The sequence below is a fragment of the Moschus berezovskii genome, chromosome 6, assembly GCF_049115385.1.
Source record: "Moschus berezovskii isolate FMDL1 chromosome 6, NW_MosBer_1.0, whole genome shotgun sequence".
In the NCBI taxonomy this organism is placed as follows: domain Eukaryota; kingdom Metazoa; phylum Chordata; class Mammalia; order Artiodactyla; family Moschidae; genus Moschus; species Moschus berezovskii.
The window spans coordinates 115,786,057-115,807,939 of record NC_142465.1 but is presented as its reverse complement, the minus strand read 5'-3'; the positions used below and the strand labels follow the sequence as shown (position 1 = coordinate 115,807,939).

Here is a 21,883-nt window from a genome sequence, read left to right as displayed (position 1 = left end):
ACCATAGATTTGGTGGCTTAAACAACAGACAATTTATTTCTCACAGCTCTGGAGGCTGGAAGTCCAAGATCAAAGTGCTGGCTGATTTATTTCCTGGTGAGAGCTCTTCTCCTGGTTTGTAAATGGCTGCCTTCTCACTGTGTCCTCACGTGGCCTCTCCTTGGTGTGTGTGAGTGGAGAGAGAGAGTCTTATCAGGGCACTAATCCTCTCATTAAAGCCCCACCCTCATGACCTCATCTAAACTTAATCACGAAGACTTCTCTGATGGTCCAGTGGTTAAGAATCCACCTTGCAATGTAGGGGACTCAGGTTCCATCCCTGGTCAGGGAACTAAGATCCCACACGCCTTGGAGCAACTAAGCCAGTGTGCCACAACTACTGAGTCTGAGAGCCACAGCTAGAGAGTCAATGCACTGCAATGAAAGATCTTGCATGGTGTAAGAGCCAGCACAGCCAAAAATAATAATAATAATAATAATTACCTCCTAAGGGCCCATGCACAAATACCATCACATGGGTTAGGGTCTCCACGTATGAATTTTGGGCAAAGACAAGTCAGTCCACAGTACCAACCTAATCTTTAAAATGTCCATATCTTTCTTGTATAAATTTTTTTTTTCCACTGGTTGTCAAGTGATCCTTTATTTTTCTTTTTCCTTTGTAGTTCTTAACTAGCTGGGCACTCCACTGCACCACTGTTGATATCATCTATGATGTCATGAGGGTGGCGGCCATCAACACTGCAGCCCACAGACTGGGCGGTCCCCAGGATCTCTTTAATGGTTCCAGAAAGTTCTCTAGCTAGAGACTGATGCCACATCTGCCGGGCAATGTTGATGATCTCATCAAAAGTGATGTTTCCACTGTGCTTAATGTTTTTCTGCTTCTTTCTGTCCCTTGGTGGTTCCTTAAGTGTTTTGATGATCAGGGCAGAAGCAGAAGGTACCACCTCAATCTGAGCCTGTCTGTTCTGAATGGTCAGTTTCATTGTAATCCTCAGATCCTTTCAATCACCAGTTGCCTTGGCTATGTCATCACTGACCTTTTTTGGAGACAGACCCAGAGGGCCGATCTTGGGTGCCAGGGCAGACGTGGCACCGACTTCCCCACTGGTGCACCTCAGGTACACGACTTTGATCTCACTGGGGTCGAACTTAGGCGGCATGGTGGAGGCAGCTGGTGTCGGATGAACCCGGATTCGGGACGACCGAAGAAAGTTGCACCTTTTCCTCCTCTGAGCCGAAAGCCAAAAGCAAAATTTTTTTTTTTTTAATTTGGCTGTGCTGGATCTTAGTTGCAGCAGGAGGGATCAGATCCCACATGCTGAAACTAAGAGTTAGGATGCTACAACTAAAATGTTCATATCTTTCTTATCAGGATTTCCTAATCGCAAATAATAGAAAGTCCAACTGAAATAGCTGTTAAAATAAAGGGAACTTATTGACTCCTATAATGAAACAGTTCAAGAGCATCCTAGCTTCAGGTAAGGCTGATCAAGGCCCAAACAATGTCAACTGATTCTCACACTCACCCTTTCAGCTCTGATACTTCTGAACTGGCTTCATTCTCAGGAAGGTTTTACTCTAGCTTTACCCCAAGGTGACTGCTGGCAGCTCGTGGAGCCATGTGCTTCCCAGGTCAGGTCTAGAGAGGGGGTTGGAAGCTACTCTGTTTAGTAGCTCCAAACAGAGAAGAATCAACACTTTCCTTCCCAGAAGTCCTGGCTAATGACTTCTTACTTCCCATTGGTTGTTCTGACCTCCCCTGAATGAACCACTTCGAACAGGGAGATGGGATAGTGACTGGTTAAAGCCAGTTGGGCCCCATCCGTGAAGCTAGGGAGGGGTCTGTACTTCCTAAACCAGGAAGATTTAGGTTGAAAGCTTAGGACATTATCAGGAGGGTTAACAGAACAGTTGCTTAAACAAATAGGGATTTATTTTCTTGCACGCCTAGAAGCCTGGAGGTTGATGTTGGTTCAGCAAGTCACTGATGCCCTTGGGGACCCCTGTTCTCTTGGCCTTCCTGACCCATCAGTCTTACAGCATTGGTTTGCATTCTCATACTTGTCACTTCATGATCTCAAGAGAGTGGCTGCAGCTCCAGTTGGTGCATCTGCATTCCAGGCAGGGAGGAAGGAGGAAGAGCCCAGATGCTACCAACCTGATCTGTTTCCTTTAGTTAGGGAAGCAAAATGTTTTCTTGAATTCCCCACAGCAGACTTCTGCTTAGGTCCTGTTTTTGTTTTGATTTTTAAAAAACCTGTTTCTTAAGGAAACACACAGTTGGAAGGGAAACACAATTTGGCATTTTCCATATTCAAAGTAGACCTTATTGGTTTTCTCATTAAGCTCCTCTGCATTGATTGATTAGGATTTGCTGTTAATTGATTAGGACTGATTGATTAGGATCAGTTTTAGGATTCGCACCAGAAGAAGAGATAATTCGCAGAGTTAGCATCCTTGCCTTCTGTCCTCACAGAGGTCTATTCAGCTCTTTTGTGAGACATTCTTGAAGATGGAGGAATTTTATCTTAAAACTGATCAAGACTTCACTGTGTAAGAGACTTGCATCATTGAGGATTCAAGCTGTGATTTGAATTCTGTGACATTTTTATAAAGGTAAAATGTTACCACTACTTTAATTACTGTTATAAATAGCTTTATAATGTGGAAGACTCATTGCTTAACTCTAAGACTTTGGAATTTTCAATTTTTAAAAGGATATATAAGGCTTCCCTTTTACAATAAATTTTAACTCAATATGTCAGCTACAAATTGGCACTTGCCATCCACCTCTACAAGGATTAAATCATGTGCTGCTGCAGCGCTGATTTCCAACAATCCCTGAAAGGAGTTCAAAGTGGAGAGCAGAAATGAGGCACTCTCTGTTGGGCTGATGGGGGTTCTTCAGGGAGTTAGGTATATTCAGAAGCCGATTTTATGAGCCTAAATCTTGTACCTCCTCATATCTCGAAAAGCACTAAATCCTTCATGATGATGACTGCTCCTCATGACCAGCAGAAAGCTTCTGCAAAATATGTGCTTTGATTGCATTGTGCATGTATTCCCCCTTTACCAAAATCACATATATACTAACCCTCCCCCCTGCCTCTCTGGAGCAGTTCCTCAGAGTTAACTGAAGTGCTGTCTTCAGGCTGCAGTCCTCATTTTGCCCCCCAATAAAATGTGACTCGCAACTCTCACATTGTGACACAGAGCAAGATTAATCACCTAATAAGTGGCATAATTTGGAAGTTTTATAGGAGCCCAGAGAATGACTGACTCATTGCAGGCTGGAGAGGGCTGGGAAGGCTTTGTGGGGAAGTAAGGAACTGAGCTGGAGTAGAAGGTGGGTAGGATTCAGGCAGGCACTGGGGTATGTGTGCATGCTCAGTTGCTTAGTTGTATCTGACTCTTTGCGACCTTTTGGACTGTAGCCTGTGAGGTTCCTCTGTCCATGGGATTTCCCAGGCAAGAATACTGGAGTGGGGAGCTATTGTCCTTCGCCAGGGGATCTTCCTGACCCAGGGACTGAACTCTCATCTTCTGCATTGGCAGGTGAATTCTTAACTGCTGAGCCATCAGGGAAGCCCAGGCATGGGGCAGAGAGGTCAAATCACAGGGCAGAGGCATGGCTTGTAAGTCAGTTGCAACAATCAGAGAAGGGAAAGATCCTGGAGCAACCCATGAAGCTTCATGGAGGACAGGATAGGAAAAGTAATATAATTAACAATGAACATGGTTAAATTGTATGCTTTCTGTGTCTAGCAGAAATTTTAAAAATCACCTTTTTAAAATTATGTTGCAGGGAATTCCCTGGCAGTCCAGTGGGTGCTTTCACTGCCAATGTCACATGTTCCATCACTGGTGGGGGAACTAAGATCCTACAAGCTGTGCGGTGCTGCCAAAAAAATTAAAATAAATAAATAAATAAGTATGCTGCAATATAGTACTTATTGCTCCCGAACAAGTGTTGCAAGTATAAATACTTTCAGGAACCAGGGAAAACAAAAGTGACTCAGACCGAGCTTTAGACAGTAGGGAGTGGTGGTGGGGATTGCAGCAAACTTGGGAGGATTTGCTTTCTCTAAAAGGGGGGGGGGGGTCGCTCCTCAGCCCCAGTCAGCTGTGGTCCCCAGTGAACACCACGATCTTACATCCAATGGGCCCTTCCACGCCTCATCCATCTGACCTCCTGGACAGCTTTGGTCCAGCCAACCACTGCTCCTTAAATGACCCTTCTCATGTTTCTATGTGGAGAAGGCAATGGCAACCCACTCCAGTACTCTTGTCTGGAAAATCCCATGGACAGAGGAGCCTGGTAGGCTGCAGTCCATGGGGTCGCTAAGAGTCAGACACGACTGAGTGACTTCACTTTCACTTTTCACTTTCATGCATTGGAGAAGGAAATGGCAACCCACTCCAGTGTTCTTGCCTGGAGAATCCCAGGGAAGGGGGAGCCTGGTGGGTTGCCGTCTATGGGGTCGCACAGAGTTGGACACGACTGAAGCGACTTAGCAGCAGCAGCATGTTTCTATGATGCCACAATTTCTGATTTCCTTCTACTTCTCTGGCCATTTCTTACTAATATCTTACAGATATCTCTACTGGCTTGACTGTTCCTTCTCTGTTCAACCTCTGCGTGGAAATGTCAAGCCTCTTTCTCTCTGACTCTGCACTCCCTCTTTCCTTAGACCATCCCATCTCCCTAGAGGCCAGTGACTTCCAAGTTTCTATTTCTCCTTCATCCTCCACAGCCAGCTCATCCCAGGCCCTGTGGCTTCTGCTTTACAAATGTACCTCACATGTGTGCCTCTTTCTCCATCTCCACTGCCACCGCTCTAATCCAGGATGTTGCCATTGCCTGGACCACTGCTGTAGATGCCAGTCTGTTCAGGTGGCTGCTGGATTGGGCTGGGGAAAGACATGTTGGTGAGAGTTGCCCCACCCCCATGATAACCTCTCCATCCCCTTTCCCCTCTCCAGCCATGAGTTCACCTCTCCCCAGTCCTCTCCCCTCGGTTCTGTCTACATCACCACCCACTCACGTTCCTGCCTCAACCCACTTTGCTTCAACTTCAGTTTATAATATGGCGTTGAGAGTCTCTGGGGCCTTCAGCAGGTCATTCACCCGCCCACTCACCCACCTGTAACCTTGGTCACCTGCATTTCCTGGGAGAGGCTGTCTCACCTATTTCCTCTCCTAGATTCCTCCTTGAAGGGGGAGGGGGTGGTGAAGACAGACCCAGGAAAGCCTTCCACAGGCAAACCAGATACAGGAAAACCTCCTTTTGCAGAACCAGTGAGTAGGGGTTGCCTTACGGCTCCCATAAGAGTTACTTTTCTTTTGTTGGATGTACATCTCAAGTAGATTTGGAGCTTACCTGTGACAGCTAAAGAGGGTAAGGAAAACTAACTATCCTCACCCCTTACCACCCCAACTCCCCATGCACTGGGTGGAATGGAATGCAAGAGGGAAATACTAATACTAACGATTAGAAAAAGCTCCCCAGGACCCAAAGAAGCTGCCCAGAAGTTTGCTAAACAGGCTGCCTGCTGCAACTCTGCTGTGAAAAGTAAGGACCAAGAAGAAGCTCTGCTGAAGCACCTGCTTTAAGGATGTGTCTGGATGAATCAGGAGTCACAGTTTGCTCCCACTGTCTCATCCACATCTTCATGCAGGATGCCTGGCTCCGTGCTTTTCTCTTGAAGAAGCTGAGATGCATCATCCTTGGCTGCTGCCCAGCGGCCCCATCTGTAATCTTCCTGCTCAACGTGGCTCACGATCTTCGCAGCCGCAGCAAGAGGCAGGCTCAGGTTTAGGCTGCCCCAAGAAGCCAGCCCTGCAACTTGTGACTCAGCGGAGGAGGTGGTGGGTGGGACTCGTTACAGTCGGCAATGGTAACAACCAAGTGCTTTTGAGCAGAAGATGGGAAGCTGAGTCCGAGAACAAGCCTGGCAGTGAAATTTCCGTTTAATGAATTCACAGTAATTCCATTTGTGTCATCTTCCCTGTGGATTTAGACAAGCAGATCCCCTGCTTCTTGCTTCCTACAATGCAGCCTGAACCAAGGTCTGGATTCCACAGCCAAGAGACCCCTCCTTCCGTATTTGGCCACCCACCCTCACCGCTTCCCCCCAATCCCCAGGCCCAAGCATTTATATAGGAGCATCCAGAGAGATGTGGGTGGAGATTTTCCTTTATTCATTCTTTTTTTTTTTTAACTTCAGAGAGAAAGGGCTGGAGCAAAAAGCTGATGTCCAAAGCTCCAGGCCTTAGAATGAACTCTGAACGTGCAGGACCCTGATGGGTGTCACTCTGAATCTGGTGACTGACGAATGCACCCCATGGAGACAATGTCCTCACAGATGCAAAGCCCCCTTACCCCTCCCCATTTTTCTTAATTTCAAAGCCCCCACCTGCACCCACCCAAGATAGCCTTGTCATTCCTGGGTAGTGGATCTCCTAGCAAATTGAGCTTTTACCCCTGTAGGCTCAGAGCCCCACCCCCACCCCCCAAATAAACATGCATCGCCTAGAGATAAGGTAAATTAACACAGGATGCTTGGACCCGGAGAACCCGCATGCTTTATTCTTCATTATCCTCCAGCTTGGGAGAAAGGCTGCCTTCCATCCTACCCGTGAGAGACAGGAAAGGGCGTTGAGGCTCTATCACCTTTCCCATCTCCCCAGGGCCCTGTGTCGTACCACTGCGCACACCCGAGTCCTGCCTGATTTTAAACAAATTTGGCCAGAAGCCTTCTACTTCTCCTCTTGGGAAAAAGACATTTGAGAGCTAGCAGGGGTAGGGCTCAGTGAACATTTAAACCAGTCTTGCTGCTCAGTGTCTGTTTAACCCGAAGGTCCATCCAGCTCTCAGAAGGAGATTTTTGATGCTTGGAGCCCCCAAACCTGGTGCCAAGCCTCCCCAGTGGTCTGTGACTACTGCTCACCACCCCGTCTCCCCACAACCTCCCAGAGCAGTCTTGGGTTGCTCTCAGCGTCTCTCCCCACAGTCTGCCGTGGAGTCCTGCCGTGGAGGTGCCCCGGGTGGCAGGGGGAAGCGTCAGGAGCCCTTGCTTTCTGTCCTCTCCTCATCAGCTGTCTGGGCGTTGCTGGCGGCGCGGAGCTGCCCCTGGGCCGCAGGCTTCACCGACAGGACCAGGCGCTTCCTGAACGTCTCACAGAGCACGATGTACACAAAGGGATTGAGGCAGCTGTTGGCATAGCCCAAGCTGATGGCCGCGTTGTACAGGTAGACAAAGGTAAGCGTCGGGCGGCTGAGGGACAGCTGGGTCAGCTGAAGCACGTAGTAGGGCGCCCAGCACACGAAGAAGACCAGGCAGATGGCGATGGCCGTGCGGGTCACCCTCTTTGTCCGCAGCCGGATGCTGCGTTGGGAGGCGGGGGCCACGGAAGACGTCATGCGCTGCAGGATCCTCACGTAGGCGGCCGTGATGACCACGAAGGGCAGGGCAAAGGCCAGGAAAAACTGGTACAGGGTGAACCAGTAGAGGTCAGTGTCTGGGTTGGGCAGGCGGATGCCACAGCCCACGGTGCCCCCCGGGAAGGGGATCAGCCTGGCATAGAGCCACACGGGGGTGATACTGATGAAGGACAGGGCCCACAGGAGGCAGATCACCAGGGTGGCCACAGAGGGTTTCCGGAACTTGGTGGAGGAGATGGGGTGGACGGTGGCCAGGTAGCGGTCAATGGCCATGGCGGTCAGGATGTAGGTGCTGGTGAACTGACTGTTGGCGTCCATGGCCGTGATGAGGGTGCACATGGTCTCGCCAAAGTGCCAGACTCCATTGCCCATGAGCTGGTGGATCATGAAGGGCATGCCCAGGAGGAAGAGGAGGTCCACCACTGAAAGGTTGATGATGAAGATGTCGGGGACATTGCTGAACCAGTGCAGCTTGGATTTCTTCACCACTGCGAAGATGACCGTGGAGTTCCCAACAATGCCCAGGAGGCAGATGGTACCGAACACCGAAGGCATGATGATGTTGATGTAGGAGATGCTCCCTGTGCGAGGAGGCAGCCCTGGGGACAGAAGGAGCAAGGGTCGACCATTTGACATGGACTCTGCTCTCTGAGGGCTGAATTCCGACTGGCATGCTCAGCCTCCAGCCATGCGCCTTCCCACCTCTCCATCCACCTGCCATTTCAGCTCAGGGCCCATCTTTCATCTGGAATCTTCCCTGCCATCCTCCCTGCCCACACGGCTGCTAAACCTAACCCTGTGCCCTCCTGCACCGGCTCCCTGCTCAATCCCACCAGAGTCTCCTGCACCACCTGTTCATTAAAGGACCAGTCCCTTTGCCTCCTGCGTTTTCTCAGAAGACACAGCGTCAAGAACCACAGCTGTCTGCAGAGAACGGTTCTGTGGGCCTCGGGGCTTCACCAGGAAACATTATCGAAATAACCAGCAGGACACGAATGTGTGTGCATGTGTGGGTGCGGGCATGTGTTTCCTTGTTTCCTATTTGCAACCCTGCTCATTACATTTTAGGAGTTGCTGGTTGGAAGCCTTGCGCTGATTCCTGGGGATCTCTGTGGGTGACTGTCTTGTGCAGGCTTTTGGCCATCAGGCCCACAGCCCTCCCATCTCCTGGGTCCCTATCTTCTGAGCCTGGGCTTTCCAAGTGACTAGACTGAACCTGTGTGCTGCAACCCAGCCACCCGAGAATTTTCTCCATGCAAACCTTTCCTGTTTTCTTCCTTCTCTTCCCCTTCAAAGCTAGAATTCCAGGGCATCTCAGCGCTGGAAATGTCAGGAAGCGTCTTTCCCCAGCAAAGTTAATCCCTTCGTGTCTCTGGGAGTTATTCCTTCCCACGCCTCTTTCGGGGAGGAGGCAGTAAGGATGTTTCAGACCCCACCAGATCACGTAGTTCAAGTGAAAAAACCAAGGGGCTCGGTGAATGAGTGAGCTTCCAGCCATCTCCCTACATACAGCCCTCCAGTTTCTCTTGCTTTTCTAGCCTGGAATTTTTCCGGCAAAGCATCTTTGGAAGTCCTCAGCAGCCCTCCCCTGCCTCCCTCGCGGCTGGCTGCCATCCGAGACCACTTCCTAGCATTGCTCTGCCCCCTGCCCCTTTCTCCCCGTAGTCCCCTTCTCCCCTGCCCCTCCGGGAGGGCAGACTGCCCATCTCATTCCCAAGAACTGGCATAAAGTTTCGCAAGCAGTTTAGCTCAGAGGTGAAACCTTCCCGTTTCCCACCCTTGGCGGCGCAGAGGAGGGAGGACCGCCCTCCAGCGCGTCTCACCGGCCGAGGTGAGGTTATCCGGGCTCTCCGAGGTGTTGCTGGCATTGGGGCCGGTGGGCAGCAGCGAGGCTTCCAGGTCCATCCCGCCGGCGCCGCGGGTGCCCCCTCGCCCGTCCGCCCACGCAGGCTGCCGCAGCCTCCCGCGCCGGTCCCGAGCCCGGGCCCCCGGAGCCTCGCAGTCCGGAAGGGGGGTCTTCCTCGGGCTGCCCGGCAGTCTCCGCCGCCTGCGATCCCCACCGCTCTCCCCTCCCTCCTTCCCCGGCTCCCACTGACATCACCTCGACATATTAACATTCGGAGGCAGATGCGCGTTAACCTCTTCGGTCCTGCAGCGCAGCTCCGGCTTCCGACTGCCTGCAGAGCCCAGCCGGCCGGTCAACCCCATCGGGGACCGGGCTTCCTTCCCTCCTGCACTTGGGGCCGTGTCTCCTGAGCCACCGGGGATGCTGCTGGCTGCCCGCGAGGCTCCAGTCTCTCCAGAGGTAATGGGCTGCCTTCCTGTGGAGGAGGAAGGGAGCCTGGCCCGGCCCCTCACCCCCCATAGCCTCAGCCTGGGCCGCTGGGCAGGGGCTGGGGTGGCTGCGCTGGGAGCTTGGGAAGGGAAGGCTTGGACCACTGGCATGCCCGCCTCCAGGCCACCAAAGGCCCCTTCCAGCGCCCCATGGATTCCAAGCTGTGGAGTTGCTGGCTGTTGAGCTGTTTGGCTGGTGCTCAGAGGTGACTCAGGTCACCCTGAGCTGGTGATGCCCAGGGACTTGGGACCAGAAGAGGACAAACTCCCTTCTTCCCTGGGATCAGCAGGGACCAGGCTTATAGAGGTTTTAGTTTTCTAAATGCTCTGAGGTCCTTGAGGGTTTACCTGGAACTCCTTGAGACAAATTTCAGAGCAAAGACCCCCAAAGAGATCCTTGGTCAATCGCGTCAACTCTTTATGACCCCATGGACTGTAGCCCATCCAGGCTCTTCTACCCATGGGATGCTCCAGGCAAGAATACTGGAGTGGGTTGCCATGCCTCCTCCAGGGGATCTTCCCGACCCAGAGATCGAACCCGAGTCTCCAGCAGCTCCTGCGTTGCAGGCAGATTCTTTACTGCTGAGCCACCGGGAATCCCAAAAGAGACCCTTAGGAACAGCCTAAGAGGGCAAAGCATTGAGTGAATTCTCTGCAGAGGCATCCTGCTGCCAGGTTCTCATTCGGTCGGTCAGGCCGGGAGGGGCCTGAGACTCTGCATTTCAGACAGGTTCCCAGGAGATGCCAAATCAGGTACAACACTTGGAAGAGCAGTTTATGAAGGACTTTCATTTTCAAAGTTGCTGTAATGTTCAAATTCCTTTTTTTAAAAGCGTGGTTTGCTTTGTGCTGGAAAATAATAACAGTTATCAAGATATTTTTAAAAGGCTCTCAAAACCACCCGCTTGAGATGGTTACTGACAAAGCAGAAGTACAGAGTAGAAAGGGCAGTCTCTGGCTAGGCCACCAGGAGGAGGGCAAGGCCACCCAGCCATCAGCTTACCTCCTCCTTGATGAAACTCTTGGCTCCAGTGCAAAACAAAGAAGAAACAACATTTAAGTAAACACTGTGTGCATGTCAGAGCTCAATTGTGTCCGACTCTTTTGCGACCCCTTGGACTATAGCCCACCAGGCTCCTCTGTCCATGGGATGCTCCAGGCAAGAATACTGGAGTGAGTTGCCATTTCCTTTTCCGGGGGATCTTCCTGACCCAGGGATGGAACCCATGTCTCCTGCATTGGCAGCTGGATTCTTTGCTACTGAGCCACCAGGGAAGCCCAAAGGGGAGGGTAGCAGGTGGAAACTGCAGAAGGGGAAATTCTCTCAGGCCTCAGTCATCGTCCTGGGACAAGGACTTACGTGTACACAGCTTTTCCAAGTGATGACACAAGGAGCAGGCGTGAGGAAGTGAGGACAACGAGGTAGGAAAGCAGACAAAGCCCAGGGAAGGTGCTTTATCGCCATCGCTACTGTGGACAAGGGGAGCTCGCATTTACAAGGATCCTTGAAAAGTGCACGGACTGTTTCCCAGAATCGTCTGCCTTTCCCCAGTTGCCTCGATCCGCAGTGGTTGAGTGTTGCCACTGGGGTGTTAACACTGCACTCCTGGGTGCATGGGAGGAGCAGACTCCTGCTGCATCAGATGCGGCAGAAAGCGGAAAGATGTGCAGCTCACACTTGAGGCGAGAGGCTGTCAGTGCAAGGTGAATCTCGTGTGGGAGCCAAGAGACTTCTGGGCGAAAAGCAACCAGACACAAGGTGTGTGCTGGAGGCGAGACACATCGGCTCCAGACCAGTTGACCCCTCACACACCTGTCTGCTGCAGCTGGAGCTGGAGTCAGAGGTGACCGAGGGAGATGTGGCATGGGGAGACAGAAGCACCCAATATAGAAGATTATTGCAGGGCTTCCCTGGGGCTCTTCCCTGGGGTAAAGCATCCACCTGCCAATGCCAGAGACATGGGTTTGACTCCTGATCCAGGAAGATCCCAGATGCCGTGGAGCAGCTGAGCCCGTGCGCCACAACTACTGAAGCCCTCACACCCTTGAGCCTGTGATCCGCAACAAGAGAAGCCTCTGCAGTGAGAAGCCTCTGCAGTGAGAAGCCTGCACAGTGCAACGAAGAGTAGCCCCCACTCGCCGCAACCAGAAAAAGCCTGAGCAGCAACAAAGACCCAGCGCAGCCAAAAATAAATAAATGAAATTATTATTTTTTTTAAAAAAAAGAAGATTACTGCAATAATCCAATTGCAATAGGATGGTATCTTAGATTGGGGAGATGGGAGGCGGGAGAAATGGTGGGTGTCTGTACATTATGTAGAGCCCCGAGGGTTTGCTGAAGTGTGAACCAGAAACATACAGGAGAAAGAAGTATCAGGGATGACTCCAAATGCCTGGCAGAGGGGAGATCGGGAAGGCTGTAGGAGGAGATGATTTGCAGGAGAAACGAAGTGTTCTGTTTGGATATGTTACATTTGAGATGTCTGTTAACATCTGCGTGAAAAGGTTGGGTAGTTTTGGATATGAGTCAGAAGTTCCAGGGAGAGGTCACGCCTGGAGCTATGAAGTTAAATTGATGACACTGAAGGAGCTTACTTAAAGTAAGGGTGACTGGAAAAGAGATTCGAGGACTCAGCCCTGGAGCATTTCAGAGTTTACAGCTTGGGGAAATGAGCCTTATAGCCTACTGTTTCCTGCTCTTTCACCTGCCATAGTCTTCCCACCTCCATCCATCCATCCGTCCACCCTTTCATCCAGCAGATCTGGATGAAATCTGATTGAGCCTCTGTTATACGGGTACTGTGTTAGGCTCTGTGGATGCAGTGGAGAAAAACAACAACAAAAAAAAAACGAGTGACTTTTATCCAGGAGCTTCAGTGACAGGGTTGGGAGAGACAGATAATAATAAGTCAGACAACAAGAGGAGGCCACGGCAACCCACTCCAGTATTCTTGCCTGGAAATCCCATGGACAGAAGAACCTGGCGGGCTACAGTTCATAGGACTGCACAGAGTCAGACATGACTGAAGCGACATAGCATGCATGCACAAGCCAATAAGTAAACAAGATATCCTGCTCAAGGCTTCAATCCAGACGAGTCCTGGTAACTTAATCATGAAGGGATTTAAGTGTTTATGAAAGAACAGCTATGGAATCATGCCAAGGAAAATGTCTCTGCCTGACTGGAGAAATTTAAACCATGACCGAGCAGCCAGGGGACCTGGAACAGGAGGCTTGAGCTTCCTGGCCTGTCATGCTGGGGGTGGGGTTGAGTGGTGGGGGTGAACGCTGAGTCAGACAATCCACAATGGCAGATGATTCGTGTGCTGGGGAGCGAATTGATGGGAGTGACTGGGGTCCTTTAGAGAGGAGAGTCAAGGATGTCCTCTTTAAGGAAGCATTCAGGTAGAAACTTCAGCATCCATTCCATTACAAATGATCAGTTTAAACCATATCTCCTTTCTGCTGGTGACCGAGAGCTGAGCATCCCTCCTGGATACCCACATGCACCTCTTCAAATCCTCTCGGCCACATCTAATTTTTATTCCATCCATTGCTACAGTGACCCTGCTCTGCAGTCTCTGACCAGGTTCAGGTACAGGTATGGGTAAGACCTGACCATGCCGTGTCCCAGGCCCGCACCACATACTGTCTACCCTCTACCCCAATCCTCTTTGTGGCTGTCACAACTTAGACTAGGGGACCCCAGGGAATGCCCATGCTGGAGTGACCTGGAAGTACAGGGAGAGTTCACTCCTTAGGGTGAACCCTTGGCCAATGTAGTGTGGAAGCCATGGAAAGATGCTTTTCCTGTTTCCCCCTTTTCCTGAGACACATTTCATGTGGTTTCTCAGGGACCCCATGGAATATAGCATCTGGTCACTTGTAGCAGTGGACAAGCCCATGTGTGCCTGTGTGCGTGCTGAGATGCTTCAGTTGTGTCCAACTGTCCAACTGTTACAACACTGTGGACTATAATCCACCAGGCTCCTCTCTCCTGGGGATTCTCCAGGCAAGAGTACCAGAGTGGGTTGCCATGCCCTCCTCCAGGGGATCTTCCCGACCCAGGGATCGAACCTGCATCTCTTATGTCTCCCACATTGGCAGGCGGGTTCCTCACCACTAGCACCACCTGGCAAGCCCAGATGAACCCATACCGCTCATTACCTCCTCCTGAGAATGGAAATTTTGACCTGCTTTGCTCCAAGCCATCTGACTCTTGACCTGCCCCTCCTAGCACAGTCATGAAATAGATCAAGCCTAAGTATAGCAATAAACCCTTTCCCTCCCATCCATGTGCCCCCACTCACCATGCCTTCCTCAGGGGGCCCCATATCTCCCAGACTCCCCCCACCTGCCCAGTACTTTTCAGGACTTGACTACCATCTGCATGTGTTGAAATCTTACTGGGGTCACGGCATTGATTCTCACTTGCTCCCCTCCCTCCTGCCTCACCCCTTCCACTCTACTACCGCTGAACAGCAGGAGTGGTTTCGTTAAGATAGACATTTCCAGAGGACTTCCCTGGTAGTCTAGTGGTTAGGACTTGGCGCTTTTACTGCCTGGGCCCGGGTTTGATCCCTAGTCAGGGAACTAAGATCCCACAATCCATGCAGCACAGCCAAAGAAAGAAAGGAAGAAAGAAAGAAAATTCATCACCCTACACCGTTGAAAACACTTCAGTGGCTCCCAGTTGCTTTCAAAATAAAGTCACCCTCCCTAATGGAATGTAATGGACATGACACTCTTTGGTACCCAGAAGTTGATCCCCCAGAAAACTACGGCCTTGAGAAAACCTTTGGGAGTGGCAGCACCACTAAGCAGTCCTTGGTGGGAGCTACTGGTGGGAAAAAGGCTTCCTTATTTCTGTGGGGATGTGAGACCCTGGGGTGGGAGAAAGCAAGTGGCAGCACTTATTTCCAGAGGCAACTGAGCATGGTTATCATAATAGATGGGACCAGTGGAGTTATGCAGATGATTGCCCTGCCCAGGCTGATGTAACTGACCATAAATAGATGAGTGGCCCACCCACTAAGTTCCTACTTGATTTGTATATCTGAAAAAACCCTTCAAGTCTGGTCAGCAGATCTCTGACTTTAGCCCACTTGGCTCTACTGATCAGGGTGTGAGTTAAAGTGGATCAAGTAGTATTACTTGGACGTGTTATTTTTTCCCCGCAGTATGGCCAATGTTTATTTTATTTTATTTTTACTAAAAAAAAATAAAGTCATGCTATACAATTTTTCACCTGGTTTTTTTTCTCTTGAAGCTCCTTCCACATCAGCATATAACATAGATCCATTAACAAAAACCCTACATTCATTGTTTTAAATGGATCCTAGGGGGTGGATCCACACTCACCTAGAGCCAGGCATCCTGGAATGTGAAGTCAAGTGGGCCTTAGGAAGCATTACTACGAACAAAGCTAGTAGAGGTGATGGAATTCCAGTTGAACTATTTCAAATCCTGAAAGATGATGCTGTGAAAGTGCTGCACTCAATATGCCAGCAAATTTGGAAAACTCAGCAGTGGCCACAGGACTGGAAAAGGTCAGTTTTCCTTCTAATACCAAAGAAAGACAGTGCTAAAGAATATACAAACTACCGCACAATTGCACTCATCTCACATGCTAGTAAAGTCATGCCTAAAATTCTCCAAGCCAGGCTTCAGCAATACGTGAACCGTGAACTTCCAGATGTTCAAGCAGGTTTTAGAAAAGGCAGAGGAACCAGAGATCAAATTGCCAACATCCGCTGGATCATGGAGAAAGCAAGAGAGTTCCAGAAAAATATCTATTTCTGCTTCATTGACTATGCCAAAGCCTTTGACTGTGTGGATCACAATAAACTGGAAAATTCTGAAAGAGATGGGAATACCAGACTACCTGACTGCCTCTTGAGAAACCTGTATGCAGGTCAGGAGCAACAGTTAGAACTGGACATGGAACAACAGACTGGTTCCAAATAGGGAAAGGAGTACATCAAGGCTATATATTGTCACTCTGCTTATTTAACTTATATGCAGAGTACATCATGAGAAATGCTGGGCTGGGAGTTGGTGATGGACAGGGAGGCCTGGCGTGCTGTGGTTCATGGGGTCACAAAGAGTCGGACACGACTGAGAGACTGAACTGAAGGGGGTGGATCCACTTCCCTGGTGGTCCAGTGACTAACACTATGTTCTCCCAATGCAGGGCCCCAGGGGTTCAACCCCTAGTCAGGGAACTAGATTACACATGTCACAACTAAGAGTTCACATGACACAATAAAAAAAAAAAGATTCCACATGCTACAACTAAAAAGGTCCCACATGCCACATGAGATCGAAGATGTGCCCCGACTAAGACCAGTGCAGCCAAATAAATAAATAAATATTTTTAAGTGGATCCTATTAATATTGTATGTATATATCAGAGTTTAGTTAGCTACCTTCCTACTGACAGACATGTCAATGACTCAGTTCTATTATTTGGCACAGGATGTTGCATATGGACATCTTTCTCCAGGTAACAAATTGAGTTTGACTAGACCGACTTCAAAACAGTCCTCATGAATCTCCAAAGCTTTCTGTTTCCCTGCCCCTGCATCTGTAGCTGCAATAGGTATCTCCAGCCGTTGGCAGAACTACTGTATTGGCTCCTGGATTGGCAGAGTAAGGGGTTTGATGAGGACAGAAGTCAAATGGAGATCCCTCCTCACTAAAGAGATAAGCCAAAAGCAATATTGCACCCCCGGGGGACTGGAGAGATTAATGGTGTCATCAAGGCCTTTCAAGAGGCTGGGTGGTGATTTTATCACATTCTGCTCTCAGTGTGGCCAGTGGAGAAGGCAGATGGGTGTCAGAGAATGCGAGTGGGTTACTGTAAATGTAATTATGTGGTGACTCCAATTGCAGCTGTTATTTCAGATGTGGAATCGTTGTCAGGGAAAATAAATACAGTCCCTGACACCTGGGATGGAGTTATTGATCTAGCAAATGCCATCTTCTGTATTGCAAGAAGCAGAAAAAGATCAGAAACCCTGCTTTTATGTGTCAGGGTCGTTGGCACACTTTTGCCATCTCGCCTTGGGACTTCATTATCTCTTTTGACGGTTCTTCAATTCTCAGACTTTGAACACTTCATCGTCACACGAGACAGTATGCTCTGTTGATGACATCATGAGCTAGGGCCTAGAGAGTGGGAAGGAGCAGATGCCAGAGGTGTGAGACAAATGACATGAAAATACGAAGGCCTGACATCTCAGGAAAGATTTGGGCCCGGTGTTCTGAATGTGTCACGACTTTCCCTCCAAAGTAAAGCACAGTTTACCTGACATCTCCTACCACAAAGGCAGGGCCCCCAGAGACCCTGGAGAACAGGAGCAACAATTCCTAAAAGGAGCAGAGAGCAGAGGGACTGCTGGACATGCAAAACCCAGGGGAGCCTAGTCCACCCAGTCATCTCCGTTAGCCTGGCATGCCTTGCATGCAGGGACTGTGACCCTGATTCTAGTGTTAGGTCACGGCTGCCATGTCAGTCAGTGGATTCTGAGTACAGCCCTGGTCCCCTTCTGCAGCCTGGCACCCCCATTTTAGACATTTGCACTGTACCCTACACTTTTTCTTCATGGGGATTCCCAAGTGGAGCAGTGGTAAAGAATCTACCTGCCAAAGCAAGAGACAAAAGAGATGCAGGGTTCGATCCCTGGGTCAGGAAGATCCCCTGGAAGAGGAAATGGCAACCCACTCTGGTAGTCTTGCCTGGGAAATCCCATGGACAGAGGTGCCTGGTGGCTACAGCCTATGGGGTCGCAGTGTCGGACATGACTGACACAGTTGTGACACGACACAACTGCACTTTTACTTCATAGCAGTCATCACAGTTGTAAGCAGACATTTATTTATTGAATGGTTGAGGTTTAATGCCTTTCCCTCACTAGGTTATAACTTCCAGGGAGGCAAAGCCCATGTCTGCCCTATCTCACTGTACCTCCTGCACCTCACACAGTGCCGGGCACATGACAGACGTTCAATCAATGTTGGGAGGATGAATGGCTAGTAGAGGAATCTCTGTGAAAGCCCCAGGCGCAGAAGTGGGCAGAAGGGAGCAGAACGCAAGCAATACTGGCCGTGCTCCCTGACCCAAAACTTGCCTCCACCCCAGCGCTTCCCGCCAGCCTGGCAGCAGTGGTCATCATGCCCCTGGACAGGCAGTGGGTGCCAGTCAGCTGTGAGGCAACCCAGAGACCACAGGCTCCCTCTGATTGTGAGAAAAACAAACAAGATCACCTTCAGGGGTAGAGATTCATCCTGAGATTCATGGAAATCTCAAGGAAGCATGGGAAAGCAGCTACATGAAATTCTGGCATGTGTGACCACAGGGTTGAACCTGGAAGACATGACACCAAGTGAAAGAAGCCGGATCAAGGAAACAGAAGCAAAACCGTGAATGATTCCACTTACGTGAGGTACCTGGAGCCGTCAAATTCATAAAGACAAGAAGTAGAATGGTGGTTTCCTGGGGCTGAGGGGAGGCAAGATGAGAAGTTAGGATGTAAGGGGTACAAAGTTTCAGTTTGGGAGGATGAAAAGTTCTGGAGATGGATGGTGGAGATGGCTGAACAACAGTGTGAGTGAATGTAATACCACTGAACCATATGCTGAAAAATTGTTAAAATCGATTTTTGTTTGTTGTTTTGGCCACACCTTGTGTCCTGTGGGACCTTAGTTTCCCAACTGGGGATTGAACCCATGTTTCCTGCAGTTGGAAGTGTAGAGTCTTAACCACAGGCCCACCAGGGAAGTCCCAGAGTGAATTTCCTGTTGTGTATATTTTACCACAATTTAAATATATGTTAAAGAAACCCAGTCAATGAATCTGCTTACCTGAATGTGTTTCTGCAGAAATTTGGAAAATGCTGGTAAGAGGAAAGCCATGTTATAAGCCTTAAAAACACTGAAAGTCATTAAGGTCCCTGAAAATGGCTGTAAGACTTTTTTAAAAAAAATTTATTTATTTTAATTGGAGGCTACTTACTTTACAATATTGTGGTGGTTTTTGCCATACATTGATGTGAATCAGCCATAGGTGTACATGTTTCCCCCATCCTGAACTCCCCCTCCCAGCTCCCTCCCCATCCCATCCCTCAGGGGTTAGGGTCCCAGTGCACCAGCCCTGAGCGCTCTGTCTCATGCATCGACTCTGGACTGGCAATCTATTTCACATATGGTAATATACATGTCTCAATTCTATTCTCACAAATCATCCCCCCCTCGCCTTCTCCCACAGAGTCCAAAAGTCTGTTCTTTACATCTGTGTCTCTTTTGCTGTCTCGCATATAGGGTCATCGTTACCATCTTTCTAAATTCCATATACATGCGTTAATATACTGTATTGATGTTTTTCTTTCTGACTTACTTCACTCTGTATAGTAGGCTCCAGTTTCATCCATCTCATTAGAACTGATTCAAATGCATTATTTTTAATAGCTGAGTAATTGTGAACTCCGGGAGTTGGTGATGGACAGGGAGGCCTGCCATGTTGCGGTTCATGGGGTCGCAAAGAGTCGGATATGACTGAGTGACTGAACTCAACTGAACTGAAATGAATATTTGTTATAAGACATTTTAATGATGGAAAGCATTATCAAAAGACATGTGCTAATTTTTGTTAAAGCTTTGCTTGATAATATATTAAAAAGCAGAGACATTACTTTGCCAACAAAGGTCCGTCTAGTCAAGGCTATGGTCTTTCCCGTGGTCATGTATGGATGTGAGAGTTGGACTGTGAAGAAAGCTGATCGCAGAAGAATTGATGCTTTTGAACTGTGGTGTTGGAGAAGACTCTTGAGAGTCCCTTGTACCGCAAGGAGATCCAACCAGTCCATTCTAAGGGAGATCGATCCTGGGTATTCATTGGAAGGACTGATGCTAAAGCTGAAACTGCAATACTTTGGCCACCTCATGCGACAAGTTGACTCACTGGAAAAGACTCTGATGCTGGGAAAGGTTGGGGGCGGGAGGAGAAGGGGACGACTGAGAATGAGATGGCTGGATGGTATCACCGACTCTGTGGACATGAGTTTGAGTGAACTCAGGGAGTTGGTGATGGATAGGGAGGCCTGGCGTGTTGTGATTCATGGGGTCGCGGAGAGTTGGACACGACTGAGCGACTGAACTGAACTGAACAATTTAGCCAAGTTTCCGAATGCTAGTAAAATTGTTTTTTCTTTTTTTTTTTTAAGGTTATGTCAAAGAGTTTCAAGCCAAGGATGTTATCAAGGAGTACTTAAAATGCAAGAAATGGTCAAATTTAAAAAATTGAGCTCTTGTTCCTCAAAAAATAAAATAAAAGTATGCTAAACAGTTTGAATGGTATCACATACAGTAATTCAGTCAAGAGCTTTTTATAAGATTTCAAAAAGCTTTCAGAAGTTTTCAAATATGTCATATTTTTATAAATTGCAGCTCCATTGTATGTTCAGTTAAATATATTTTCTTGATAAACATGGAAAAACTGAAACTCCACCACCACTCTGGGCCCCAGAGACTGCAACACATCAAGCCACTTGGAGACCTGGGGCACCCAGTCTGTTATTCAATCTGAGTTGGGTTTTTTTTTTGGCCTCTCTTCCCTGGTAGCTCAGACGGTAAAGAATCCGGCTGCCAATGCAGGGGACCTGCGTTCAATTCCCTAGGTTGGGAAGGTTCCCTGGAGAAGGGAATGGCTACCCACTCCTGTATTCTTATCTGGAGAACTCCTTGGGCAGAGGAGCCTGGCGGGCTACAGTCCATGGGGTGACAAAGAGTTGGACATGACTGAGCGACTAACACACGTCAAATACTAGGAATTCATGTTGGATACCAAGTCACCTCAGACCACAGGCCCTGAGGTGATTGTGCTGCTGCTAAGTCACTTCAGTCATGTCCGACTCTGTGTGACCCCATAGACGGAAGACCACCAGGCTCCCCATTCCTTGGGATTCTCCAGACAAGAACACTGGAGTGGGTTGCCATTTCCTTCTCCAATGTGTGAAAGTGAAAAGTGAAAGTGAAGTTGCTTAGTTGTATCTGACCCTTAGCGACCCCACGGACTGCAGCCTACCAGGCTCCTCCATCCATGGGATTTTCCAGGCAAGAGTACTGGAGTGGCTTGCCATTGCCTTCTCCGGAGGTGATTGTGACGAGAGTACAAAAGCTGCCTTCACCTGCCAGGAATCACAAGTTGTGCTAACTGCATGTAGAAATTACTGTTTCAGGACTGCTTTCTTCAAAATCAGTGTGATGTTTGACATGGGTGTGATGTTTGACATGGGTGTGATGTTTGACATCGGTGAAAAAATCCAGTGAGAGAACAAATAGCCTTTTTAACAAATGATGCTGGGACGACTGGATAGCCACACACAGGAAAATGAAATTTGAGTCCTACCTCACACCCTATATCAAAACTAATTCAAAATGGATCAGAGACCTAAATGAAATAACCAAAGCTGTAAAACTCTGAGAAGAATGCAAAGAGGTAAATGTTCATGACTTAGAGTTAAACAAAGCCTTTTTAGATATGACATCAAAAACTCAAACTAGAAAACATAGATAAGTTAGACTTCCTCAAAAAGTTAAAACTTTTGTGCTTTAAAGACCATCATCAAGAAAGTGAGAAGACAAGCCACAGAATGGGAGAAAATCTTCATGAGTCGTGTCTGTAATAAGGGACTTGAAGAGTCGGACACGACTGAGTGACTTCACTTTCACTTTTCACTCTCATGCATTGGGGAAGGAAATGGCAACCCACTCCAGTGTTCTCGCCTGGAGAATCCCAGGGAGGGGGGAGCCTGGTGGGCTGCTGTCTATGGGGTCGCACAGAGTCGGACATGACTGAAGCGACTTAGCAGCAGCAGCAGCAGCAGACAGAATATGCAAAGAACTCTTACAAGTCAATAGAAAACAGACAATCCAATTTTAAAATGAGTAATATATGTGAGGAGATTTTTTTCCAAAGAATATATACAAATGGTTAATAAGCACATGAAAAGATGCTCAACATCATTAGACATTAGGAAAATGCTAGTCAAAACCACAAAGAGGAATACATCTAATGCCACTGAATTATTTACAAAGTT

At 48.8% G+C, this 21,883-nt stretch overlaps 1 protein-coding gene, 1 non-coding gene and 1 pseudogene across 2 annotated transcripts; 1 reads left to right on the top strand and 2 right to left on the bottom strand.

Annotated features, from left to right (window-relative positions):
• Window positions 1-635: 635 nt before the first annotated feature.
• On the bottom strand, window positions 636-1,241 carry LOC129537075 (large ribosomal subunit protein uL11 pseudogene; annotated as a pseudogene).
• A 5,829-nt stretch (window positions 1,242-7,070) lies between these two features.
• MCHR1 (melanin concentrating hormone receptor 1) lies at window positions 7,071-9,371 on the bottom strand. The gene is made up of 2 exons (XM_055396267.2): window positions 9,275-9,371; window positions 7,071-8,050 (listed from the first exon to the last, which is right to left on the bottom strand). The coding sequence occupies exons 1-2, from the start codon at window positions 9,354-9,356 to the stop codon at window positions 7,071-7,073; spliced, it is 1,062 nt and encodes a 353-aa protein (XP_055252242.1). The 5' UTR covers window positions 9,357-9,371.
• Window positions 9,372-18,626: 9,255 nt separating this feature from the next.
• Window positions 18,627-18,757, top strand: LOC129537323 (small nucleolar RNA SNORA33). The gene has a single exon (XR_008681990.2). It is a non-coding gene; the product is annotated as a small nucleolar RNA SNORA33 (small nucleolar RNA).
• The last annotated feature ends 3,126 nt before the right edge of the window (window positions 18,758-21,883 follow it).